This window comes from Coregonus lavaretus (assembly GCF_964263955.1).
Source record: "Coregonus lavaretus genome assembly, chromosome: 12".
Classification (NCBI taxonomy): domain Eukaryota; kingdom Metazoa; phylum Chordata; class Actinopteri; order Salmoniformes; family Salmonidae; genus Coregonus; species Coregonus lavaretus.
In genome coordinates, this window is record NC_139999.1 from 25,831,881 (window position 1) to 25,859,491 (window position 27,611).

Below are 27,611 nucleotides of genomic sequence, written 5' to 3' on the forward strand. Positions count from 1 at the left end.
ATATACCTCTGTTGATATCACTAACATTATCAAGCATTTCACACGTTATCCAGATACTGACTGTTAGCACTTGGTGGTCTATCGCAGCTTCCCACAAGAATGGGCTTTAGGTGAGGCCTGTAGCCATATTACTTCAACAGTATTTAACATGAGATCCTCTCTAATCTTTACAGGAATGTGGTTCTGAATATAAACAGCAACACCTCCACCACTGGCATTTCTGTCTTTTCTGTAAATGTTATAACCTTGTATTGCTACCACTGTATCAAAGGTATTGTCTAAGTGAGTTTCAGAGATAGTCAGAATATGAATGTCATCTGTTAAGCTACATATGTTAATGCAGGCTATTTTGAACACTTTTCTGGGATGCTTGCTTGTTTTCATTGCTTTACTGGGAAGCTTAGCAGAAGTAGATATTCTCATGTTATTTATGTTAGTGCAAGGTGAGCTACACACAGTGGACTTCCTACTAGGGCACACCGCCTCAGCGCTAACCGCATAAATCTGGTTCATAGGCACATGATTGCTGCATACAATAGCTGTAGGATCAGCAGAGGCATTCAGGGCAGTTCGAGAGACATAAATTAGGTTACTTACATTGTGTCTAACAATGCCCCTGGTATAATGTACATTTGCTAAAGCATTATGATGACTCAGCGACACAATGGTAGGGATTAACTTGGGTCATTGATAAGTCATTGTCTCAACGCAGCCTTATGTTGTGAAAGGATCCAGGAACCCAAATTATTTGGGTTACACCCATTGAACTGCAATAATCCCGTAGCCTGTTGGGAAGAGAAAGAATCCTGCTAAAGCGTTCAATGCCACGATTCAGAGAGGGCACAGGACCTCGGTGTCCCGAGTGGCGCAGTGGTCTAAGGCACTGCATCGCAGTGCTAGCTGTGTCACTAGAGATCCTGGTTCGAATCCAGGCTCTGTCGTAGCCGGCCGCGACCGGGAGACCCATGGGGCGGCGCACAATTGGCCCAGCGTCGTCCAGGGTAGGGGAGGGAATGGCCGGCAGGGGATGTAGCTCAGTTGGTAGAGCATGGCGTTTGCAACGCCAGGGTTGTGGGTTCGATAAAATAATGTATGCGCTAACTGTAAGTCGCTCTGGATAAGAGCGTCTGCTAAATGACTAAAAATGTAAAAATGTAAATATGATGGGTCTTTTATTAGTGTCTAGCAGAGTCAATCAGCTCTTTGAAATCCAGTTTCAACTGTTCAGAGCTAGCCTTCATAATGTCATTAAAACCCACATGGACTACGATAGAATCAATGTCCGTGTCCTGGCGTAGTACATTTGGGAGCAGCTTAGTAATGTAATTTACTCAAGCTCTGGGATAGGACATTGTTTTTGCACCAGGAACAGTCACATTTCTTACCATGGAGCTGCCCAAAATCATGACTGGCGAGAAGGACGAGGAAATCCGCCCACTACCACGCTTCACAGGATGGTGCAGGCCTCTGACAGATTGAGAATCCCCGCTCGATCCAGAGCAGGAAGGTTGCCGACGTTGACTTCGAAATTGTAGGGGAAGGAGTAGGCACAGCGGCCGCAGACACAGGCAATCCCAGTGACGAAGGTGCAGGAAGATCAGGCTCCAGGGCGGCGAAACTATTCGTTGTTTGTATCCACTCCGGGCTTCTCGTTGGGAGTGTAGACTGCTTTGCGGGAGGCCGCTGTCTTCGGCTTCCACGGCTTGTGAGATGCGACCATTGTTGATTGCCATGCTCCTCTTCCTGTGCTCCTTCGACTCCGCTATCAGATGGGGGAGGAGAGGCAGGAGATGGCTCCCCTGGCGAACGAACTCCGGGCAACACCGGCCAGTCAGATAACATAAAACGTCAAGATGGAGATGCATCCAACATGCGAACGCCGTCCTGCCACCGGTGTAGAAAAGGTAAACATTCCACTCTGCGTTTTCCCCAGTTTCTTACGTAGGCTGGCTACCTGCATAATCAAGGATGCCACCTCAAGCCTATAATCCTCGGCAAGCAAACAATTGCCGCATTGGAACTCTGAGTGATCCAGTTTGTCCCGAAACGAAGCGTAATAGATACAGCTCCTACAGCGCTGGAACCGTTCATTTACTTCTCCAGACAAAGAGGGCTCCATTGGAAAACAAATCTGGGACTAATTTCGTTAGCTTGATGGCTAACGTTAGCAGCCATCAACATTTCTGGGATCTTTTATTTCAGCTCATGAAACCAACACTTTACATGTTGCATTTATATTTTTGTTCAGTTTAAATAGATAAGCTAGCTTTAGCCTTAGCCATGTAACGGGACTGCATAGCTAGATTGATTGTGTTGAGATTCCCAATCACTGCCCTTTACTTCGTGTTTTTTTCTCAAAATATTGGGTCAGTGAAACTGAAACAGTTCATCCCCTGAATGGATGGAGGCAGCAAACAATGTACTAGCTGTGATATACAACCTGATAGCAATATTTAATAGACTACCTAGCGATTTATTGGTGAATTTTATTAATCATGCATTGACTGCATCCATTTAATTCTGCCAACAATGCCTTAATCTATGTAATGGAATTTTGAGTGAAATAGAACCTCTTATAAAGTTGGTTTTGAAGTATAAACTGTGAATTTGATATTGTAGACCGATATTATGATGATCTGTTTGTTTAATTTCTGTAAAGCAGTTCAAATGGTGTCAGTTCCACTTTAAATGACTGTACCTTAAAGTCGTTGATGTGCAAGAACTCGTCAATGATAGCTTTGGACTTCCTCTCCATCTCCTCCTCAGAGAGAGCAGGTCTGTCTGGAGAATGGGCCACCACAGGCTCTGCTTTCACTGCAGGGGGAAACAACACTGTTACAAGAGCGCTCCCCTGCTAGAGAGAGTGTGTGTGTGAGTGTGTCCACTGACTGTGTGTTTAGTCAGTGTATGTCTCTAGAACTGGGTTCTGTTCCCTCACCAGGCTCCCTGGCTCTGCAGCGCTCTGGCTCAGTCTTGTCTTCGCTGACGCTGGGCCTCCTGGGGCTCTCCAGCTCTCTGCAGGGCTCCTCGGGGCTCAGGGCCGGGCTCTCCAGCAGCTCTTTGGCATTGACGCCTCGGACGAAGGAACCAGGCCGTGACGGGGCTGAGCTCAGGGGCTTCTCGCTTCGCTCTCTCCCTGCACTGCTTCGACTGAGGGAGGAGAAAACACACACACACACACAATGCGAATCAGAATGTTTTGCTTCGAAATAAGAAGTTCAGAGACCAAATCCATTATATAAGTTTCAAAATATGATCATTACCTGCCCAAGGCTCTTCTAGTGTCATACTCTGGGTTCTGTGCAGGTGGGCTGGTGGGTTGAGATGGGGTGGACTGGAGTGCAGAATACCGGTTTAAACTGGCACCACCACCACCAGACCGGGATAATTCTGATGGGAGACAAGATGAAGCAGCAGACATTACAATTCAACCAGGACACAATTACAACTAATTCAACTGGATCACCAATGTGTGTGTGTGTGTGTGAGACGGTATGTCTCCTTACCGGAGTCACTGGCCTTGGCCCCTCCACTGCTGCCCTTCATCCAGTTGAGTGAGGCCCGTGGTCCCAGTTGGATCTTCTCATCCATCTGAGGCTAAACAGGATGATGACGGACAGAAACAGTTCACCTTCCAATACTCATATCATGTGATCTGGGCCTACAACGCTATAATGACCAAGAGTCTCTGAGAATGGAGAGCTGCCTCATACATCATTGGTCCTGACACACAGAGGACTGTCTGGGTTTCTAACATATTTCCTCCAGCAGGGGGAGCCATGCTATCCAGCAGGTGGACGTATTATTTCGCCACTAGAACAATTTCATGAGGACAGGGTTGTGTGCCACATAGAAGTATTAATGAAGAACCACAGGATTCCTATAAGTGAGGAGATAGCTAATGCGGTGTACTGTAGACATTACAACACAGTAGCGTTTAATCTACTAGTTGGCATTGTATGGCAGTAGGGAAGACCATGTACCTAATACGAATGCAAACATGTCCAGGAAGACTTGTGCTTGTAGACCAATGAGGACACAATTCTTAATTGATCGGGTAAACATAACTCAAAATGTCAGGCTGACTTATGTCATCCAACTTGTAAAGACTTGAAGGAACCAAACATCAATTATTGTCTAATGCCATTTTGTAATTACAATGGAGTACACTACCTCCATGGTAAACCACCCAAAAGAGGAAGTCAAAAGTTGAGGTCTACAGGTGTTTTCGGGGCTGACCTTGGAGATCTTGGGGATCTTGGTGGGGTCGATGGTCCTGCTGTTCTTGGTCATGGGCACAGTGTTCCAGGTCTCCTCTCTCTGCTGCACACGCTGCTCCCTCTGCTGGTCTCTCTGCTGCTCTCTCTGCTGTTGCTCTGGAGGACAGAGGGAACACACACGGGGGATGAGATGTTAATGGGTTTATTAAAGACAACTCAAATAGTGACAACATCAACTCCTTATGGCCCAGGCTTGAGAGAATACTGTGGGGTGAGTTGACAGATGGGAGAGAGTGGGGGAGCCTTCTGTCCACTGTGGGCCACCGTAGCATCTCTGAGTCTGCAAGCTATGGGGAGGGGATGCCAGTGTGGCTGTAAGCCTTAAAGAGGATTTAGCCCATGGGCCTGGCTGACCTGGCCTTCTCTTGGTGTCCTTGGAGAGCAGCTGCTGGTGCACCTTCCTCTGCTCCTCCTGCTCTTCGATCTTGGCCTCTTTGTGGATCTGCTCGATGGTCTTGGGTCCCTGGTCAGCTCTCCTGGACACCCAGTTGTGCTGGAGGAAAAGAGCAGTGTTAGACCTACGCAAGGAGTTTCCTCAGAGAGACAATCTGGTGTTTTGAATTAGTAAACTGTGTACAACATAATTGGCCTACAGTCACAGTATTGTGTGGAGGGCTGTGCAGAACAATTTTTTATTCTACGCTCAAATCTCACTGATTAGTTTTCTTCCTCAGATCTAATTATTGGTGTGCTCAGGGAGCCTGCGTGAAATGGAGGTACTGAAAATGAACATTTTGATTTACTGTAATGGAAAATACATCCTCACAGCTGAGCTGGACAGACACAACCACAAATCTCAAGAATGCATGCATGCACATATCCCCACCAACACACAGGAGACACACACACACACACACACACAACTTACCAATCGGAGATCTATCACATCTTGCAGCATAAACCGTATCCGAGACGATGTCTTCCGCTCCTTCACAATTTTCTCCATCTGATTGAAATACTGATCCATGCGAGGCTATGACAAGAAAGAGAGAAATTAAGGGTCAATGCAAAGTGGTGTATTAATACATTTTCACTATTCACTCCAGAGGACAGCCAGATGCTCTCCATTCATTTCATTCCACTCCATTAAGCAATTCACTGTGCACTTTATATCTTTATACTTTATATATTTTTTAAACGCAATATGCAACAATTTCAAAGATTTTACTGAGTTACAGTTCATATAAGGAAATCAGTCAATTTAAATAAATAAATTAGGCCCTAATCTATGGACTTCACATGACTGGGAATACAGATATGCATCTGTTGGTCACAGATACCTTAAAAAAAAAGAAAAGGCAGGGGCGTGGATCAGAGAACCAGTCAGTATCTGGTGTGACCACCATTTTGCCTCATGCAGCGCATCACATATCCTTTGCATAGAGTTGATCAGGCTGTTGATTGTGGCCTGAGGAATGTTGTCCCACTCCTCTTCAATGGCTGTGTGAAGTTGCTGGATATTGGTGGGAACTGGAACACACTGTGGTAAACGTCGATCCAGAGCATCCCAAACATGCTCAATGGGTGACATGTCTGGTGAGTATGCAGGCCATGGAAGAACTGGACCATTTTCAGCTTCTAGGAATTGTGTACAGATCCTTGTGACATGGGGCTGTGCATTACCCTGCTGAAACATGAGGTTATGGTGGTGGATAAATAGCAAGACAATGGGCCTCAGGATCTCTTTGCATTCAAATTGCCATTGATAAAATGCAATTGTGTGTTGTCCGTAGTTTATGCCTTCCCATACCATAATCCCACCGCCACCATGGGGCACTCGGTTCACAACATTGACATCAGGAAACCGCTCGCCCACATGCACGCTGTCTGCCATCTGCCCAGTACAGTTGAAACCGGGATTCATCAGTGAAGAGCACACTTCTCCAGCATGCCAGTGGCCATCGAAGGTGAGCATTTGCCCACTGAAGTCAGTAATGACGCCAAACTGCAGTCAGGTCAAGACCCTGGTGAGGATGACAAACACACAGATGAGCTTCCCTGAGACGGTTTCTGACAGTTTGTGCAGAAATTCTTCGGTTGTGCAAACCCACAGTTTCATCAGCTGTCCGGGTGGCTAGTCTCAGACGATCCCGCAGGTGAAGAAGCCGGATGTGGCGGTCCCGGGCTGGCGTGGTTACACACGGTCTGCGCTGTGAGGCCGGTTCGACGTAATGCCAAATTCTCTAAAACGATGTTGGAGGCGGCTTATGGTAGAGAAATTAACATTATGGATGGATGGATTATCTCGGAAAATGATAAATGCTCACTAACAGGGATGTAAACAAATTTGTGCACAAAGAAATAAGCTTTTTGTGAGCATGGAACATTTCTGGGATATTTTATTTCACTTCACCTCATGAAACATAGGACCAACACTTTACATGTTGCGTTTATATTTTTGTTCAGTGTAGTATTGCTCCAGACTAAACTGAGCAGTTCGGGAGCAAGTAAAACAAAAGCCTTTTCTTGGCCTACAAAACACACACTACTAAATATGATTTACAGTCTCAGGGCTAAATGTGCCAGATCAAATAAAATAAAATGTTATTGGTCACATGTGCCGAATAAAACAGGTGTACACTTTCCAGTGAAATGCTTACTTACAAGCCCATTCCCAACAGTGCAGTTCAAAAGTAAGACAAATATTTGCTAAATAAAAAAGGAAATAGTAACACAAAAACAATAACGAGACTAGCGTGGAACCCCGTATTATCTGCATATTCAACAGCGTCTAAGAAATATATTACCTTCAAGAGTGTTATCTTGTGATCAAGCCATCAATTTATTTTTATTATTGGTGTCGTAAAAATGTTAGCTAACGGGTTAGCAATTCGCATGTTTGACATTTCAGTGGAAATACTACTATTAAAAGCTTTTTGATAAGCGGTTTAGCAAAAAAATACGTCCCGTATAATCGGCATACGGTCACCAGTTATTGGCCACCTTACTATTTTGTTCAATTACAAGATATATCCGTTTAATTTTGTTTAAAAAAAAAGAGACACCAACCTCGTATCCAAAGTGTTTACTAGATAGTTGGCTAGCCTTCCGGTAAAGAATTATGACTTGCCTGTCAACTTTTCATTGGGTAGCCCGGTGCGCCTCCTGTGGACTCTTAAAAAATTGTTCTTCACCAACATATTCAGTGTTGTTATAACCAAATAATGTCTCAATTTGTTTTACAGATTAATCTTATGTTTTGAGAAAGTAGATAACAGTTGAATACTAAAATATAAATGAGTATGAATAATTTACATAAAATAAAACTTTTATTTCAATAATGTGCATTGACATAAACAATGAAAACACTGTTGGAGTTTGTGTTGCAGAGATGCACTTGGAAAGTAAAGGAAGAAATACACAAGATGGGTTGAATAAATATATATATTATATTTTAGACATATTTTTTTGTACAAATAAATAATTTCATATGAACACAAACAAAACAAACAATTAAATCTCGACCTCATTTACATTACATTTACGTCATTTAGCAGACACTCTTATCCAGAGCGACTTACAAATAGGTGCATTCACCTTATAGCCAGTGGGATAACCACTTTACAATGTTTTTTTTTTTTTTTGGGGGGGGTTGGAGTAAAAGGGGGGGGGGGGTAGAAGGATTACTTTATCCTATCCCAGGTATTCCTTAAAGACCTCCATCCCTATATTGTCACAAAAATCACAATAAAAATCCAGCTCCACCGCTACCTCTGGATCCCACTGCACACACCTGCAGTGGAACCAGTGCTGGCAGAAGTCACAGCACACCCATGGCACCTTGGATCTACACTCCTGAAGGGAGCTTGCAGGCGGATCATGCTCCCCATGGCGAGGTGGTGTCTTCTTTTATAAAAAAATAAAATAATAATCAAATTGATTAACATGGTTTTGAAAAATGTAGAAGGTCTTCAACAACAATAGTAACTGATACAACTGAGAGAGAGAAAAACAGATTATGAAGTACCTGAGAGTGGTGCCATGGGTGGCGTGACAGAGGTGTCCAGTGGAGCTTTTCTCTTCCTTTTCTGTGCTGCAATTTAAGAAAAAGTAGTGTTAGACAGAGTATGTTTCATGAAAACCCTTTTAACTTTTTTACATCAATACCTCTGGAGGAAGCTGCAGAAGTTTTGGAGGAGGTGGAGATGACTTGAGGGCTGGTGCTATGGACTGTAGATATGTAAAGATTATATATATTTTTTTACATTGCTGTTTTATAAAACAGATAAGTCATTTTTTCATAATTTAACATGTGTTTACCTGTGGAGGTGGCTGTATTCAAATTGCAGACGAGGCTGCTATGGTGGTGTGAACAGAGGAGACGGAGGAGGCAGTTGGTCCAGAGGAGGCTGTGTTGGTGGTGACAGACGGGGGGGTGGTGTGCATCGTGGTGGTGGTGGACAAAACCGCCGACGATGGCTTGGAGGAGTCGGTGTTTGTAATGGTGGGGTTGAGGGGCCAACGATGGTGTGGCCGGGAGAGTAGGCACGTGGCCTTCTTCTGCAGCTGGGGACTCCCGCGGCTCCTACAGGTGTTGCACACTGGGAGGCAGTGGTGATGCAGCTGTCAGGAGTGGTTCCAGCAGGGGGTCCAGCAGAGGCGATGGCGTCAATGGTCTCATCCATGGCAGCCCTCTCCTGTGCCCGCTGTGTTCTGAGGGCTGCCCGACGCTCTTTCTCCTCTGCCTCGGCCCTCTCCTTCTCACCCCTCTCCTGCCACTGGCGCATGTATTCCTCCCCGGTGATGCATGTGGCGACCACAGGGAGTCTTCTGTATCGGTCTAGCCGATACTTCAGGACAGTAAGGATGTGCCCCAGGTCCTTCGCTATCAGCCCCCCCTCTATTAGGGGGAGCTCTTCTAGAGCTAGGGCTGGGACTGGAGCAGGGGCTGAGGGTCCTCCTGTGATCACTGGGGAGGAGGTGCTGATGGACGGCACAGTGCTGCTGGTTACAGGAGAGGCGGTGGTGGGACCCGGTAGGGACCGAGACGGCATTAAACGGGACCCTTCAATGGCTGAAGGGTCAAAAGGGAAGTGGCCACACTTCTTATACCCTTCCACCACATAGCGCATGTCCTTGCAGCGCTGATACTGGCAAATTCTGATTTGTTTACCATGTAGGAGTGGTCAAAATGGCTAAGGTCTCCAGCTACCTTGGAGAACTCAGCCTTTAAAGGGCCAAAGTATGCCTCGTCCAGCGGTTGCAGGACATGGGTGCAGTGTGGTGGAAGACAAAGAAGTATAACCCCTTCCCTTAGTGCCGCCACGAGCACCTCCGGGTCTATGTGGCTCTTGTACCCATCGAAGAGGAGAAGGAGAGGGCGCTCTTTCACTGCATGCTTAATGAAGTGCTGAAACCACTTCCTGAACAGGTCCCCGTCAATGTAGCCACTGTTTGACCGTCCATACAAGGCTTGGGGGGGCTCCCAGTGTGTAGTGGCCACCGGGGAAACACTTGGGGTAGATGATAAATGGGGGTACGTCCTCCCCAGCTGCGTTGAAGCAGGCCAGCACTGTGATGTGCTCCTTGGTCCACGGAGCCTGCTGGTACACATGTTTTGCGCCCCGGGGAGCCAGCACTTTGTGCCTGCTCTGGTCGCTACGAAACCCAGACTCAACGCAGTTATAGATTTGTCTAGGTTTCTCCCTCAACCCACTCTCCTCCAAGTGCTTCTCATAAGAAGTGAAAAATGTGTCCATCGTTGGACGTGTGGCACACGCTCTCCCCCTGTCCAGGGTGTCCGGCCTCCTCATGCTCAGGTTCTTGTGCCTCCTCCTGAACATTTCCCACCACCTCTTCCCCAGTGGTGGGATTGTTTCCCCTGGGTGCCGAAACCTACAATAGAATAGAATATATAATTGTCCATCCAGGATGAAAATGTTTGTTTTGGCATCACCATACACATCCACATCACACACATTGAGAACAGTCAGTCCAGCAATCTACATACATAAACACATAGAACACCAAATACCTGTGTATTTTGTTGTCGTATTTAATCAGCCTCTGTCTGGTGAAGGGGAACCCATGGCTGGCGCAGTAGATACAGTACTGCACCAGAGAATTTTAATCCTCTGGTGCAAGCAATGTGGGTGGTCCACTGCGACAACCATGGGTCACCCGGCCGCTCAGCCTGTCTGCCATGGTCTGCCGAGGTACACCATGCACCTTGGTAGATAAGAAAAGAAAACTTACTAGCAGATAAAATTCACATACACATGGTAATCTACTAAAAACAAAAGATGCCTAACCTTGCCAGCCTGGTGGATAGCCATCCCTGCCACGCAGTCCTCCATGGCATGGAACATGTCCACCTCACTCCACTGCTTCCTCTTGACTTTCTCCATGCTGTGGTGGTAAATACATGTAGCTAAATAACTTGGCATTCTATATACATTTTAGAAAGATAACTCAATCTGAATATGTATAAACATTTACATTTCAAAGCTAAGGCATTGAAAGGTCATGAAAGTTTTCACAATAACTGAAAGTGTACCCACGTTTTTTTGTTTGATGTTATCTGTAATGAAAATGTGTGTCCCAATTAGTTTAATATTGATGCATGCATTGTAACATTTGACTAAATACTGCCTCTATGTAGCTGTTGTAAGATGAAACATACCCAACAGTGATAGGAGTCAAAAAGTTCATGGTTCAAAGTTCCAAATAGATTTTTGCAGATTGTGCAAAACGCCCCCGTCAAGAGGACTCACAGCTTGACAACATTCAGCTGTTTTCATGATATGTATTATCTAACGCTCACAATTTCTTTCCTTTTTAGCTGTCTTAGCAGTTCTATCAACATTTAGCAACATTAGAAAATCTGTTAGCTATATTTCAGAGGTAAAAAGTTGGATATTGAATTATGTGTGGTCTGTCGCGCAGTCAAATTTTACAATATGCAGCGTGTCCCACAAAATGTGTACATATATCACTTTTTTGAAAACTCTCAAAACCTAACTTAACTTACATAAATCACACTGAAAATCAGTGGTCAGCTAGCTAGAAGGGTGTCTTTAGTCGCAAAACTTACCGTTATTTTCCAGTCCATTAAAATGTTGAGCTCGAGGTGATTTAGTCCTCCAACCGCTAGAGAGTGTCCGAAGTTAGGGGATGTCCGATGTTGGGGCAAAATTAGCTATATACAAGGAGTACCAGTACCGAGTCAATGTGCAGGGGTACGAGGTAGTTGAGGTAATTCAGTATGTACATGTGGGTAGGGGTAAAAGTGACTAGGCAATCAGGATATATAATAAACAGAGTAGCAACAGCGTATGTGAAGTGTGTAAGTGTGTTTGTGTGAGTGTGTCTGTGCACTGTGTCAATATGCATGCGTGTGTTTTGTGTGTGTGAGCGTATGTAGTGTGTGTGTGTGTGTGTGTGTGTGTTGCAGAGTCAGCGTAGTATGAGTGAGGACCAAAGCGTCTTAAAACTCTGGCAGAGCTCAAAGAGGAGAACACTTCTGTACATGTCTAGGAGCCTTTCCTTTGGCCAGCAGCAGGTTAAAACAGGCCAGACAACAGCAGACAAGAGGGAGCAGTGAGATGTCTTCACCCATGTCTCGTCACCCACATCCCTGCAGGCTTCCCCATACCACCAGCTGGAATTCATTTAAGCCCCCTCCTTTCCCCTGTCCTCCCCAGCTCATCCCTATGGCTCACCTTGGCCTTCTCAAAGTCCAGGTCCTTGCCAATGGTGGTGAGCAGCCTGCACAGGCACTCCAGCGATTCCTCGTCGTGGTTCTTCAGCAGCTTGACCACACAGTCGTGCATGATGGCCTCTGTCAGCATCTTGAGTTTGAACAGCTCCCCAATGAACCGGATGTTCCCTATGGAGCGCCGGCGGGCCTTGTCCTTGGCCTCCTCCAGCTCTAACCGTAGTCTCTCTTGATCACTGGACTGGAGAAGAGATGGAGAGTAGATTGTCAGACTTAACAGCAAACAATGAGCCCCCAGTGCCCCCCACTAACTATTCACAACTAACATCAGTAACTGACTGGGTCCCATAGAATTCTCTGCTCTGTATTCCCCTACTAGGGACAATAGGTGACAGACAGGTTGGTGATCTGGGTAGTGTGTGTTTAGGGTTTAGGTACCTGTGCAGAGTCGAGCTCCTTCTGTTTCCTCTCAAACACCACGTCGTCCACCTTGTCCCGCTCAAACTCCTTCTGACAGCGGTTGAGCAGAAGCTTACGGAAGTTCACTGTGGTGCTGGGTTTCTCCGTCATGGGCACTTTGAGCTGGAGAGCAACCGAGATAAGGAACAATTTGGTTAGAGGGGAAGAAAAATGGGGGAAAGAACAGAGTAGAGAAACATTTTGAGTTGAACGGGAGATGAGGTGTCGAAAGAGTTAAATGGGGGACAGAAATATATATTTAGGGACATTTTGCTGAATGTTTATGGGGCTTTAGAGGACCCATGCATATACAGATTATCTATTTTCTTTTGGGGTTTTTTAGGTGGAAGAACAGCTTTAATATTGCAGATACATTGTAACTTCCATCAATGTAAGTGTCTGCATCACTTCCAATCCCACATATATATATATTTTCCCAAACATATACAGTTGAAGTCGGAAGTTTACATACCCTTAGGTTGGAGTCATTAAAACTTGTTTTTCAACCACTCCACACATTTCTTGCTAACAAACTATAGTTTTGGCAAGTCGGTTATGTCATCTACTTTGTGCATGACAAGTCATTTTCCAACAATTGTTTACAGAAAGATGACTTCACTTATAATTCACTGTATCACAATTCCAGTGGGTCAGAAGTTTACATACACTAAGTTGACTGTGCCTTTAAACAGCTTGGAAAATTCCAGAAAATGATGTCATGGCTTTAGAAGCTTCTGATAGGCTAATTGACATCATTTGAGTCAATTGGAGGTGTACCTGTGGATGTATTTCAAGGCCTACCTTCAAACTCAGTGCCTCTTTGCTTGACATCATTGGAAAATCAAAAGAAATCAGCCAAGACCTCAGAAAAAGAATTGTAGACCTCCACAAGTCTGGTTCATCCTTGGGTGCAATTTCCAAATGCCTGAAGGTACCACGTTCATTTGTACAAACAATAGTACGCAAGTATAAACACCATGGGACCACGCATCCGTCATACTGCTCAGGAAGGAGACGCGTTCTGTCTCCTAGAGATTAACGTACTTTGGTGCGAAAAATGCAAATTAATCCCAGAACAACAGCAAAAGGACCTTGTGAAGATGCTGGAGGAAACACGTACAAAAGTATCTATATCCACAGTAAAATGAGTCCTATATCGACATTACCTGAAAGGCCGCTCAGCAAGGAAGAAGCCACTGCTCCAAAACTGCCATAAAAAAGCCAGACTACGGTTTGCAACTGCACACAGGGACAGAGATCGTACTTTTTGGAGAAATGTCCTCTGGTCTGATGAAACAAAAATATAACTGTTTGGCCATAATGACAATTGTTATGTTTGGAGGAAAAAGGGGAAGGCTTGCAAGCCAATGAACACCATCCCAACCGTGAAGCACAGGGGTGGCAGCATCATGCTGTGGAGGTGCTTTGCTGCAGGAGGGACTGGTGCACTTCACAAAATAGATGGCATCATGAGGAAGGAAAAGTACATGGATATATTGAAGCAACATCTCAAGACATCAGTCAGGAAGTTAAAGCTTTGTCGCAAATGGGTCTTCCAAATGGACAATGACCCCAAGCATACTTCCAAAGTTGTGGCAAAATGGCTTAAGGACAACAAAGTCAAGGTATTGGAGTGGCCATCACAAACTTAGTGTATGCAAACTTCTGACCCACTGGAATTGTGATACAGTGTATAATAAGTGAAATAATCTGTCTGTAAACAATTGTTGTAAAAATTACTTGTGTCATGCACAAAGTACCGGTAGATGTCCTAACCAACTTGCCAAAACTATAGTTTGTTAACAAGAAATTTGTGGAGTGGTTGAAAAAAACTAGTTTTAATGACTCCAATCTAAGTATATGTAAACTTCCGACTTCAACTGTACATATACATAGACATACATACACATAAATACATACATATACATATACAGTACCGTTCAAAAGTTTGGGGTGACTTAGAAATGTCCTTGTTTTCCATGAAAACATACATGAAATGAGTTTGAATAGAAAATATAGCAAAATGCATAGGAAATGTAGTCATTGACAAGGTTAGAAATAATGATTTTTTATTGAAATAATAAATTGTGCAATTCAAACTTAGCTTTCGTCAAAGAATCCTCCATTTGCAGCAATTACAGCCTTGCAGACCTTTGGCATTCTAGTTGTCAATTTGTTGAGGTAATCTGAAGAGATTTCACCCCATGCTTCCTGAAGCATCTCCCACAAGTTGGATTGGCTTGATTGGCACTTCTTACGGTCAAGCTGCTCCCACAACATCTCAATAGGGTTGAGATCCGGTGACTATAATGGAGTGGCCAGCACAGACAGAATACCAGTTGACTGCTTCTTCCCTAAATAGTTATTGCATAGTTTGGAGCTGTGCTTTGGGTCATTGTCCTGTTGTAGGAGGAAATTGGCTCCAATCAAGCGCCGTCCACAGGGTATGGCATGGCGTTGCAAAATGGAGTGATAGCCTTCCTTCTTCAAGATCCCTTTTACCCTATACAAATCTCCCACTTTACCACCACCAAAGCACCCCCAGACCATCATATTGCCTCCACAATGCTTGACAGATGGCATCAAGCACTCCTACAGCATATTTTAATTTGGTCTGCGTCTCACAAATGTTATTCTTTGTGATCCGAACACCTCAAACTTCGATTTGTTTGTCCATAACACTTTTTTCCAATCTTTCTCTGTCCAGTGTCTGTGATCTTTTGCCCATCTTAATCTTTTATTTGTATTGGCCAGTCTGAGATATGGCTTTTTATTTGCAACTCAGTTGTACACCGGGACCTCCCACTCCTCTTTCTATTCTGGTTAGAGCCAGTTTGCGCTGTTCTGTGAAGGGAGTAGTACACAGCGTTGTACGAGATCTTCCGTTTCTTGGCAATTTCTCGCATGGAATAGCCTTCATTTTTCAGAACAAGAATAGACTGACGAGTTTCAGAAGAAAGTTATTTGTTTCTGGCCATTTTGATCCTGTAATCGAACCCACAATTGCTGATGCTCCAGATACTCAACTAGTCTCAAGAAGGCCAGTTTTATTGCTTCTTTAATCAGCACAACAGTTTTCAGCTGTGCTAATATAATTGCAAAAAAGGTTTTCTAATGATAAATTAGCCTTTTAAAATGATAAACTTGCCATTGGAACACAGGACTGATGGTTGCTGATAATGGGCCTCTGTACGCCTATGTAGATATTCCATTAACAATCAGCTGTTTCCAGCTACAATAGCTATTTACAACATTAACAATGTCCACACTGTATTTCTGATCAATTTGATGTTATTTTAAATGGACAAAACAATTGCTTTTCTTTCGAAAACAAGGACATTTCCAAGTGACCCCAAACTTTTGAACGGTTGTGTACATATCCTTTTTTAATATATATTTTCCTTTATTACTTTTTAACCCTACCACCCCTCCCCTAATTGGAGTAAACTAGTGAACAACAACGCTTAGGCCTCTACTTCCAGCTTATACATTTTATGGACACAGTCAATTTTACAATAGTTATATTTTGTTTGTTTTTACTCCTGAACTTCCTCTATCCTCAACCTATCCGATCATTTTCATGATGTCCATCCGGTTTGCTTCTATATGCCATATCTTTCAAACTGTGCTCTTTCACAAAAGTTCTTAACCTATAACCTATATACGTATTATGGACACCGTATGTTTTACATTAGTTATCTTGTTGCTATTAGTTGTTATTAGTCCCAACCTTCAGCTCCATTCAACCCCTCCCATTCATCTCTTAACACCAACCATATTGGATTTCTATTTGCCATATATTTTTCAACTGTACTGTAATGTTTCACAAAAGTTCTGAACCTTTCTATTCTCATTGTTTCTACAGATTGTAAATGGAAAATAAACATTATTTTTGCTAAAAGTATTATTATATTATTGATCGATTGACTATGACTTTTCAGATCACCCAGTAGTGCTATCTGCAGGGTTAGCTCCAGGTAAATATTGCAATTCTTCAGCCATTCCTGGACCTGTGACCAAAAACAAGCTACAAATGGACAGTACCAAAACAAATGATCTAATGATGCTGTCTCTTCGCAGCAAAATCTGCAGAGTTGGGAAGATTGTATCCCCCCATATAAATAACATTCTATTGGTTGCAAGAATTTTGTATAATAATTTAAATTGAAAAATTCTATGTTTTGAATCCGGCGTCGTTTTGCGTATCAGTTCATAAACCATGTGCCATGGAATCGATACGTCAAAAATCTCTTCCCAACTATTTTGCAATCTATATAGGACAGCTGTCAAACCTTCGGCCCTTAAATGGAACTGGTTTACTTTTTTATTTATCACAATTTTCTTTAACCAATTATGGTCTTTAATACAGGGCCAACAGACAAGTTCCTTACTTTTCCCCCTTCCACTTTCCTCTTCCATTTTTGCGGTAATGCTGCAATTATTTGGTTGTAATTTTGGGTAGAGCAGACATTTCCATATGTTTTTGTTTGCTGCATGTGCGACATAACTCCACCAGTCCTACCTCTGATATAATTTACAAAGATTATACCTTTTTTTTTTTTATTCAAAAAATTACATTTTTTAAAATCAATTAGTATATTTGAGTTTAACCACAATATTTGTTGCATTATTTGTTCTGTCGTTTCTGGAGTCTTAAATTGAAATTGCAACCAACTTTCTACGGCTTGTTTTAGAAATAGTGATATTTGGGAGATTATTTCCTTTTCAAATAACTGAAAGTGAGAGGTTGTAATCGGAATAAAGGGAAAAAGGCCATTCTTGAACATAGGGTGAGACAATGTTACTAATTTGCTAGAGAACCAGTTCGGATTTAAGTATAACTTTTGTATGACTGAAGCTTTTAGTGATAGGTCTAATGCTTTCATATTTAGTAATTTCTGTCCTCCGAATTCATATTCATATCAATTCATAATAGGCCCGTTTAATTTTGTCTGGCTTGCCGTTCCAAATAAAATTGAATATTTTTTCCTCATATAATTTAAAAAACTGTTCGCTAGGCGTAGGCAAGACCATAAGCAAATAGGTAAACTGGGATAATACTAAAGAGTTAATCAAGGTGATTTTTCCACAAATAGACAGGTATTTACCTTTCCATTGTAGCAAGATCTTATCTATTTTGCTAACTTTCTATTAAAATGTATTTTGGGATATGTATACCGAGTATATCCACATCACCATCATACCATTTTATTGGTAAACTACACGGTAATGTAAAAGTTGTATTTTTTTTGTGATCCAATACATAATATAGTACACTTATCATAATTTGGTTGTAATCCAGAGAGGTTAGAAAATGTATCTAGATCCTCTATGAGGCTGTGGTGGGATTCAAATTGTGGATTTAAAAGAAAACATGAATCATCAGAGTACAATGACACCTTTGTTTATAAGCCCTGGATTTCTAATCCCTTGATATTATTGTTGGATCTGATTTTAATAGATAACATTTCCATGGCCATAATAAATAGATATGCCGATAGTGGACAACCTCCTTTTACTCCTCTTGACAGATTATCTTTTGATGTTGGCTAGCAGCATTCAGAGGAACCACAAGTAATCATGTCTGAATGATAAAGAACTGAGCATTACATACCGTGGTGAGGCAGCGGCACATGTTCCCGTAGGCCACAGAGAAGCCGGGCTCGTCGATGGCCTTCTCAAAGACCAGGTCGATGACACCCTTGAGGCGTTCCTCCGTGTCGATAGTGAGGTCCGTCACCTGCTTCATCAGCTGGTTGAACATCTGAGGCGTCAGTTTGTTGAGGATGCTGCGCACCTTCCGGAAGAGCTCCTGACAAGGCACCAACATCATCATCATTTATTGAGGTGAACATTCATTCACTCACACTTCATTTCATCTTCGGTCTCTTGACAACTCCTTGGTCACAACATTTCTTTCCTGTGTGGAGCCACTGCAGAAGAAACTCATAATATCTTGTAGTTGAGTAGGGTGTGTGTTTTGACTGTGTGGTTTTGTCTGATGAAAGGTTGGGCTCATCCTACCTGTGTTGTAATGACCTCAGGGTCGTCTGATGGCCCTGCCCTCTTCATGCCAGGTTTCCAGGCGTTCTCGGCCTTCTTCAGCTGCACCTCGTCGTTCGCCGACACGTTCAGGATAATCTTCCTGGGCGGGGGCCGCCGGGCACCACCCCCCATGTTCATCATCTGCTGGAGGACAGAGAAGAGAGAACAACACGTCACTTCTGCAGCTCACCACCAACAAAACACACCTCGCCAAGACTCCTCAGATAAGGGCTTGGGTTGTGTGCTCATATTCAGTTTACGACTTTCCTTGAATGAGTAAGACTTTGGGAAATGACTTCTCTAGCAAACCAACAAGAGATTCAAATCATTCCCCATGATTCATTTATCTCACTATGATCCCAGCCCAGCGATGTTGTTTGTTACTATACCAGAAGACTGTGGGAAATGAAACTCACAAGGTAATATTCTGTGAGTGCGTGTGAGAGAGAGAGAGAGAGAGACAGAAAGATGAGAAACACAAAGACAAGAGACATTATTTGAGAGAGAGAGAGCAGTGTTTCTGTTGGTGTCAGGAGGGGTAGTAATTACGTGAGCCTGGGATTGAGCGTGTGCGTGACTCACTGCAGCGCCGCCGCGTCCTCCACTCATCTGCCTGCCAAAATCAGCAAAGGCCGGTGTGAAGTCAGGGCCTCGAGAGATCACCCTGGATTCCACAGCCCGGGTTGGCAGCTTGTTTTGGTTTATCTGCAGAGACACACAGGGAGCGAGATGGTGAACTGACAGACCAGCAGGGGGAGCAGTGATTCTCTAACACTGTGGGCCTAGCCATAGGGGAAAGAAGTGGCTGTATAATCAAAATCAAATAATGTTTTATTGTCACATACCCCGGATAGGTGCAATAATCAATATAATAATATAATAATCAATATGGTGAAAGCGCCATATTGCTTATACCCATCAACTCCTTTCAGATCTACATGAAGTGCCTGAGGTAGGGGTTGGGAGTTGTTTCTGGCCTACCACTGGGGAGAAAGAGACTGGCCAGACCCCCCTCCCTTAGGTCTATCCCACTGGTGTTCACTGAGCGGTGGTGGATTCTCAATAACAGTCCTAGATCACCACCAACTTTGTATGTTGTTTTGTGTTTCAGCTATGCTTTTGATAAATTATGTTTAAACACATTTTGTGACTGGCAAAGTGAGTGAAGTCAGAACCAGATGTGGAAGGAGAACTAAGGGGAACATTGTGGGGGAAGGGAAGGGGGAGAACAACTACAGCTCTCTCAGCTGTCCTTGACTTCCCTTAGTACTCTCCACTAGTGAACATTTTCTCAGGGAGAATAATATGACTCCTGGGACTGTACATCAATCGTTGCCAGTCTTATTGCTCCTTTTCTGGGGCTGAATTATCAACACTGCCAAGTGTGACATAATAGCAATGTGATTTTAATCAAAACAGGATGTCTATGGGCTAGCCACTATAGGCTCCAACAGTATGGAGCCTATGTGGAGAAGAGGGAGATTAATTTACCAGAAGCCTATCATTTCATTAATGACTATTAGACTGAATACCTGAAAAAACCTACACATCTGGTCTTATGTTTACTATAGGGATCACATAAGGCTACTCACACTATTTGTTCTATAGAAATACATAATCCCTTTTCAAAAGCAACTTGCTTTGCTAACATCTTACACTATCCATTTATAGTCCAGAATATTTACTGAACCACTGTGGGGTTTAGGGCCTTGCTCACAGCTAACTAATTCTGTCCACTAGGTTGAAGCTCTGATCAGACCACTCACACACACCTTGTCCAGAACCACGTCACTGATCTGAGGCAGCCCGTCTGGCTTCTGTGTACAGGCAGCCATAAACTGGAAGCCTAGCAGGAAGTCCCGGTTGTACTGACGCTTCCCGTTGGTCTCCGCCAGATCTGAGGAAACAACAAGAGGTGAGGAAAACAGCCCTGCTCATCTCATACTGTGCAAAGGTTGTATGACTTGATTGTGAAAACGAAGTGAAAAACACTAATGAAACTGAGGCTAATAACTGCCCTCCTACCTTCCTGGAAGAGGTCTGGGGGTGCTCCTATAGAGCCCTCCTTGTCCCCAGGGGTGGCCCCACTGTCACTGCTCTCCGTCTCTGAGGTGTGCCCTGCCCCGTTCCTCATGGGCTCCAGCTCAGCCTCCCAGTTTTCCTCTGGGGCAGGGGGCTTCTCCTCTGCCTCCATGGCTGGAGGCGCTGCTGAGGGTGGGGGTGGGGTGCTGCTACTACGGGGCCTGACGGGCTGCAGGGCCTGGTCTCCAGCAGCCTCCTCCACAGGCTTGATCTCATCCTGGGGGAGGGAGTGGAGGGAGAGGGGGTGAGATAGAGGGATAGAGCGGACTTCAAACATGGGGCTTGGAACACTGATCATGATGGATAACTCCTTTCCGACGTCCTCTTGACTTTTCATTGTAATCAGAGGGCTAATATCAATCAACACTATGCATGCCAGTCTCTCTTGGCTAAGAGTTCAGGAAAGACTGACTGCATTGCTTCTGTTTTTTTATAAGAAACATTAATGTGTTGGAAATTCCAAATTGTTTGCATAGTCAACTGAAACACAGCACTGACACACACACACACACACACACACTTAGCCCACCAGTCATGCCACCAGGGGTCTTTTCACAGTCCCCAGGTCCAGAACAAATTCAAGGAAATGTACAGTATTATACAGAGCCATGATTGAATGGAACTCCCATCTCATATAGCACAAGTGAACAGTAAACCTGGTTTAAAAAAACAAATAAAGCAATACCTCACGGCACAACGCCTCTCCCCCATGTGGCCTACTTTTTGCGTGCATGTATTGACATGTATGTGTAACTGATAGATGCACACCAGAGTATGTGTGCGGAGCGGAGCTGGAGCGTGCCCAATTTGACTGGAGCGCGTTTTCCCAATTTCGCTCCAGTAGCGCTCACTTCACGAGCTCAGGGCATGCCCGGTCCAGCATGCATTTGTAGGCTACTTGTGTTAGCCCCTTGCTTTAGCTAGTGTCATGTAGTTCGCTAAATATTTTCATAAAGAAACTGATAAGACACAGGTTCAAAATCAAGATGACTTACAAAGATGAGGAGGATCAAGAGCAAGAGAGGGAGTGTGGTGATGTAGTGTCCACAACTAAGGAATGAGGTGGGTAGCTAGCTAAGTGTGTCATTGTAGCAAAGTACACTGCTCAAAAAAATAAAGGGAACACTAAAATAACACATCCTAGATCTGAATGAATGAAATAATCTTATTAAATACTTTTTTCTTTACATAGTTGAATGTGCTGACAACAAAATCACACAAAAAGAATCAATGGAAATCAAAATGTATCAACCCATGGAGGTCTGGATTTGGAGTCACCCTCAAAATGAAAGTGGAAAACCACACTACAGGCTGATCCAACTTTGATGTAATGTCCTTAAAACAAGTCAAAATGAGGCTCAGTAGTGTGTGTGGCCTCCACGTGCCTGTATGACCTCCCTACAACGCCTGGGCATGCTCCTGATGAGGTGGCAGATGGTCTTCTGAGGCATCTCCTCCCAGACCTGGACTAAAGCATCCACCAACTCCTGGACAGTCTGTGGTGCAACGTGGCGTTGGTGGATGGAGCGAGACATGATGTCCCAGATGTGCTCAATTGGATTCATGTCTGGGGAACGGGCGGGCCAGTCCATAGCATCAATGCCTTCCTCTTGCAGGAACTGCTGACACACTCCAGCCACATGAGGTCTAGCATTGTCTTGCATTAGGAGGAACCCAGGGCCAACCGCACCAGCATATGGTCTCACAAGGGGTCTGAGGATCTCATCTCGGTACCTAATGGCAGTCAGGCTACCTCTGGTGAGCACATGGAGGGCTGTGCGGCCCCCCAAAGAAATGCCACCCCACACCATGACTGACCCACCGCCAAACCGATCATGCTGGAGGACGTTGCAGGCAGCAGAACGTTCTCCACGGCGTCTCCAGACTCTGTCACGTCTGTCACGTGCTCAGTGTGAACCTGCTTTCATCTGTGAAGAGCACAGGGCGCCAGTGGCGAATTTGCCAATCTTGGTGTTCTCTGGCAAATGCCAAATGTCCTGCACGGTGTTGGGCTGTAAGCACCTGTGGACGTCGGGCCCTCATACCACCCTCATGGAGTCTGTTTCTGACCGTTTAAGCAGACACAGGCACATTTGTGGCCTGCTGGAGGTCATTTTGCAGGGCTCTGGCAGTGCTCCTCCTGCTCCTCCTTGCACAATGGCGGAGGTAGCAGTCCTGCTGCTGGGTTGTTGCCCTCCTACGGCCTCCTCCACGTCTCCTGATGTATTGGCCTGTCTCCTGGTAGCGCCTCCATGCTCTGGACACTACGCTGACAGACACAGCAAACCTTCTTGCCACAGCTCGCATTGATGTGCCATCCTGGATGAGCTGCACTACCTGAGCCACTTGTGTGGGTTGTAGACTCCGTCTCATGCTACCACTAGAGTGAAAGCACCGCCAGCATTCAAAAGTGACCAAAACATCAGCCAGGAAGCATAGGAACTGAGAAGTGGTCTGTGGTCACCACTTGCAAAACCAGTCCTTTATTGGGGGTGTCTTGCTAATTGCCTATAATTTCCACCTGTTGTCTATTCCATTTGCACAACAGCATGTGACATTTATTGTCAATCAGTGTTGCTTCCTAAGTGGACAGTTTGATTTCACAGAAGTGTAATTGACTTGGAGTTACATTGTGTTGTTTAAGTGTCCCCTTTATTTTTTTGAGCAGTGTATTTAAAAATCAGATAACTTAAAAGTTTTGTTCTATTATCTATACAATAGGCGATCATTGATTTTGGCCCAATAGGGCTGACATATTACCTCTTTCAATGAGAGGCTGGAAAGGACGTGGAGCGTCAGAGCGTTGTGCAAGCACCGCTCCGTGAGTGACGAGCGGGATTTCCAACCGCTCAACTCCGCTCACATACTCTGATGCACACACACACACTACATATTCATGTTTTTAAATGTATGTAAATTAACTTTTGTCTGTAGTCTTTTTAGTTATATGTCAGACCCCAGTAAGACTAGCTGTCGCCATTGGCGTCGGCTGATGGGGATCCTAATAAAAATCTGACGATAACAACACTTCAAGTCATTAAAGTCTGTGTTCCACTGCCGCACATGTGGAAACATTTTCCATTTGAATTCCCCCCCCCCCCCCCCCCCGCAGAGTGAATAGGAAGCCTCATTGCTTACCTCAGTCTCCCTCTGTGGTGCATCTCCAACAGGACTCCCTTCATTTGGTTTCTTCCAGGTCTTTGGTGTAGCAGGAGCAGTCTGACATACTGCAGAGAAAACAACAGCAAATACATTTTGAAGTCAGCTATAGGCTAGCGATTTACCACAAATCAATGACTAGAGACTTTTACAAGCAGAAAAGTGGCCTTCTCCCCAGCATAACCATAAAATCCAGCTGTTAGTGTAAGCACTGTGCTGTTCTCAGCAGTCAGCATTGAGTTCAGTCTGGCTGATCCAAGTCTTGTCCATCAGCAACCTTTAACTGTTGATTTATGGTATACACACAGGCATCCATGTGACATCCACACTGTCATATCTGTACCCATGGCTATGCACATACCTGTAGTGGGACTCTTTCTGGAAAGGGCTTGTAGCTGTGGTTCAGGCTTGCTGTCTGGTGTGATGAGTGCCTCTGTCCCTGCTTTGAGAAGGACGTCTTTAGTGTCCGAGGGCTTGCTGGGCTCCGCTGTGGCCTGCACTAGTGGCGGAAGGCCAGGGGGAGGCGCTGGAACCACAGGGCTGGAGGTCAGAGTGACTGGCACTACAGCGATTGGTGCGATAGGGTCTGTGACAGCAGGGGGCATCTCTGCCCTCACCTCACTGGGCACAGCCTCACTGCAGTCTTCTCTGGAGGCCAGGGCTGAAGCCTGGGGCTGGGTTGGGGAAAGGGAGGGAGCTAGGGGGTAGGGCTCCTGGGCCTGGGTGTTCATCTCAGCCCCAGTGTCAGCATGGCCATTCAAAGCCTTAGGGGTTAGGGCTGGGGAAGCAGCCAGGGTGCATTGGGCTTCTGGAAGAAGTTCCTCTGTGTTTGGGGTCTGGGACTGAGTCGTGGGTGGCATGGGCTTGGGGTCCGCTGCAGAGGAGGAAGGGGGAGCAGCGGGCTCCACTGCAGAGGGCTGCTCAATGGGGCCAGCTACAGGAAGAGGGGCCGGGAAGGGGGAAACCACCACTGGGGTTGGGGAGGGAAGCTCTGGATCCAAGTGGGGAGAGGGAGCAGTTACAGGTGCACTGGCCTCTCGCCTTTCCATTGAAGGTTCTGATTGTCCAAGCCCGGGAGAGGAAGACTTCTGGACAAGCGACTCCAATTTTGACTTATCATCTACTGGAAAAGAGAACAGATAACATTGTAATTAAACACAAAAGAAAATACAATTCTTTGTGCCAATCTCTTTATTGAGTCAACGTTCAGGTTCTAAAAAGCTTTTTATTCCTCAGTCCGCTGCTCTCAAAGCAGGGATGTATTCTGCCTGGAGGGTGGAGGGGTGAGGGCCGGGGGTAGAGGGTCAGACCTGGCCCTGGCTTGCTGGCTGCAGCCCCAGGCGTGAGCTGCTGCTGTGGCTGCTGCTGATGGGAGGGCTCCAGGCTGTAGGCTGAGTGGGCCTGGCCCTGGCCCTGCTCCGGAGTCTGGCTGCCGCCCGGCTGCTGCTGCGATTTGAGGTAGAAAATGTGAGGATAATGAGGGTGCGTCCATAAAAACTAGCAACACAGACAGACAAATAAGCACAAACGAGCACAAAAATAGAATTAAGCGGAAACAAGGAGACCAGTGGGTATGGTTAGATACATTAGCCAAGGAAAAGACGGAGGAAGACAAGAAAGGAGAAAGCAGGCAAAAGCGGAGCAAAGGAGAAGATGAAGAAGCAAAAAATAAAGAGTGCAAGAGTAGGGGAGGTGGAGAGTGAATGACAGGGAAATGGAGGCACACAAGGTTAAACAAAGCAAAAGAAGGGAGCGTAAAAAGAAACAACAAAAGACAGAAAGAGAGGAGAGACAATGTTAATGTCCAAGGAGAGGACAGGGAGGAAGTGTCACAATAAAAGCTTTCCCTCCACAGAATCCAGAACAAGAACTGTAATTTAAGATGATTGCCTATTTCTATACACGGGTTGGTTGTTTAACAAAACTGATGCGTGCGCAACTATGGGGCAATACAGACAGGGTTGGCTTAGATTGTTGACAACATGTAAACTATAATTCGTCTCCAATGTTTATTGAAAATATAAATACATTTGCACAATGAGCACTTGTCGTCTCAAATACATCGTTACAGTTGTTGGTTGGCTAGCTAGCCAATTTGAGCCATATTAGCATAGACAGTCAAAACACCTCAAAACAAGTCATGGTATCAAGAACAAGATAAAACTAGCTGAAACAAGCCACCTACAGTGAAGGAAAAAAGTATTTGATCCCCTGCTGATTTTGCACATTTGCCCACTGACAAAGAAATGATCAGTCTATAATTTTAATGGTAGGTTTATTTGAACAGTGAGAGACAGAATAACAACAAAAAAATCCAGAAAAACGCATGTCAAAAATGTTATAAATTGATTTGCATTTTAATGAGGGAAATAAGTATTTGACCCCCTCTCAATCAGAAAGATTTATGGCTCCCAGGTGTCTTTTATACAGGTAACGAGCTGAGATTAGGAGCACACTCTTAAAGGGAGTGCTCCTAATCTCAGCTTGTTACCTGTATAAAAGACACCTGTCCACAGAAGCAATCAATCAATCAGATTCCAAACTCTCCACCATGGCCAAGACCAAAGAGCTCTCCAAGGATGTCAGGGACAATATTGTAGACCTACACAAGGCTGGAATGGGCTACAAGACCATCGCCAAGCAGCTTGGTGAGAAGGTGACAACAGTTGGTGCGATTATTCGCAAATGGAAGAAACACAAAAGAACTGTCAATCTCCCTCGGCCTGGGGCTCCATGCAAGATCTCACCTTGTGGAGTTGCAATGATCATGAGAACAGTGAGGAATCAGCCCAGAACTACACGGGAGGATCTTGTCAATGATCTCAAGGCAGCTGGGACCATAGTCACCAAGAAAACAATTGGTAACACACTACGCCGTGAAGGACTGAAATCCTGCAGCGCCCGCAAGGTCCCCCTGCTCAAGAAAGCACATATACAGGCCCGTCTGAAGTTTGCCAATGAACATCTGAATGATTCAGAGGAGAACTGGGTGAAAGTGTTGTGGTCAAATGAGACCAAAATCGAGCTCTTTGGCATCAACTCAACTCGCCGTGTTTGGAGGAGGAGGTATGCTGCCTATGACCCCAAGAACACCATCCCCACCATCAAACATGGAGGTGGAAACATTATGATTTGGGGGTGTTTTTCTGCTAAGGGGACAGGACAACTTCACCGCATCAAAGGGACGATGGACGGGGCCATGTACCGTCAAATCTTGGGTGAGAACCTCCTTCCCTCAGCCAGGGCATTGAAAATGGGTCGTGGATGGCAATTCCAGCATGACAATGACCCAAAACACACGGCCAAGGCAACAAAGGAGTGGCTCAAGAAGAAGCACATTAAGGTCCTGGAGTGGCCTAGCCAGTCTCCAGACCTTAATCCCATAGAAAATCTGTGGAGGGAGCTGAAGGTTCGAGTTGCCAAACGTCAGCCTCGAAACCTTAATGACTTGGAGAAGATCTGCAAAGAGGAGTGGGACAAAATCCCTCCTGAGATGTGTGCAAACCTGGTGGCCAACTACAAGAAACGTCTGACCTCTGTGATTGCCAACAAGGGTTTTGCCACCAAGTACTAAGTAATGTTTTGCAGAGGGGTCAAATACTTATTTCCCTCAATAAAATGCAAATCAATTTATAACATTTTTGACATGCGTTTTTCAGGAATTTTGTTTTGTTCTTCTGTCTCTCACTGTTCAAATAAACCAACCATTAAAATTATAGATTGATCATGTCTTTGTCAGTGGGCAAACGTACAAAATCAGCAGGGGATCAAATACTGTTTTCCCTCACTGTACAACTCCCCACATGGCAGCTTCTTGTCATTGTTGCTAGCTATCTGACCATCCAGAATCACAACACAAGGATTTCTGCCCCATTAAAGCGTGAGCATAGTTTGTGACGTTGTCAGCTAACCAGTCTATTAAAATGTTC

General features: G+C 44.8%; 2 protein-coding genes across 8 annotated transcripts in view; both read right to left on the reverse strand.

Annotated features, from left to right (window-relative positions):
* LOC311138490 (eukaryotic translation initiation factor 4 gamma 3-like) overlaps positions 1-27,611 on the reverse strand; it is an 83,209-nt gene that overhangs the window by 19,586 nt on the left and 36,012 nt on the right. For 2 of the 7 annotated variants that reach the window (XM_084173189.1, XM_084173190.1), the window contains exons 12-28: positions 24,993-25,128; positions 24,044-24,805; positions 23,662-23,750; positions 20,467-20,740; positions 20,214-20,338; positions 19,024-19,146; positions 18,421-18,582; positions 18,011-18,208; positions 12,376-12,519; positions 11,942-12,178; positions 5,149-5,253; positions 4,635-4,773; positions 4,240-4,376; positions 3,507-3,597; positions 3,264-3,390; positions 2,939-3,150; positions 2,699-2,814 (exon numbers count right to left, since the gene is read on the reverse strand). In XM_084173189.1, coding sequence (XP_084029315.1) covers positions 2,699-2,814; positions 2,939-3,150; positions 3,264-3,390; positions 3,507-3,597; positions 4,240-4,376; positions 4,635-4,773; positions 5,149-5,253; positions 11,942-12,178; positions 12,376-12,519; positions 18,011-18,208; positions 18,421-18,582; positions 19,024-19,146; positions 20,214-20,338; positions 20,467-20,740; positions 23,662-23,750; positions 24,044-24,805; positions 24,993-25,128 — 3,177 coding nt within the window. Of the gene's footprint in view, positions 1-2,698; positions 2,815-2,938; positions 3,151-3,263; positions 3,391-3,506; positions 3,598-4,239; positions 4,377-4,634; positions 4,774-5,148; positions 5,254-11,941; positions 12,179-12,375; positions 12,520-18,010; positions 18,209-18,420; positions 18,586-18,990; positions 19,147-20,213; positions 20,339-20,466; positions 20,741-23,661; positions 23,751-24,043; positions 24,806-24,992; positions 25,129-27,611 lie in introns of all 7 variants that reach the window. The other 5 variants (XM_084173188.1, XM_084173191.1, XM_084173185.1 and 2 more) reach the window with 3 other exon arrangements.
* Positions 7,581-10,789, reverse strand: LOC311138514 (uncharacterized protein). The gene is made up of 7 exons (XM_084173230.1): positions 10,532-10,789; positions 10,255-10,448; positions 8,541-10,115; positions 8,388-8,450; positions 8,248-8,313; positions 7,938-8,126; positions 7,581-7,745 (listed from the first exon to the last, which is right to left on the reverse strand). The coding sequence occupies exon 3, from the start codon at positions 9,350-9,352 to the stop codon at positions 8,579-8,581; it is 774 nt and encodes a 257-aa protein (XP_084029356.1). The 5' UTR covers positions 9,353-10,115; positions 10,255-10,448; positions 10,532-10,789; the 3' UTR covers positions 7,581-7,745; positions 7,938-8,126; positions 8,248-8,313; positions 8,388-8,450; positions 8,541-8,578.

Bases quoted from the DNA above. Each gene is read 5' to 3' on its own strand.
- LOC311138514 (XM_084173230.1), bottom strand. From the start codon at position 9,352: ATGCGCTATGTGGTGGAAGGGTATAAGAAGTGTGGCCACTTCCCTTTT.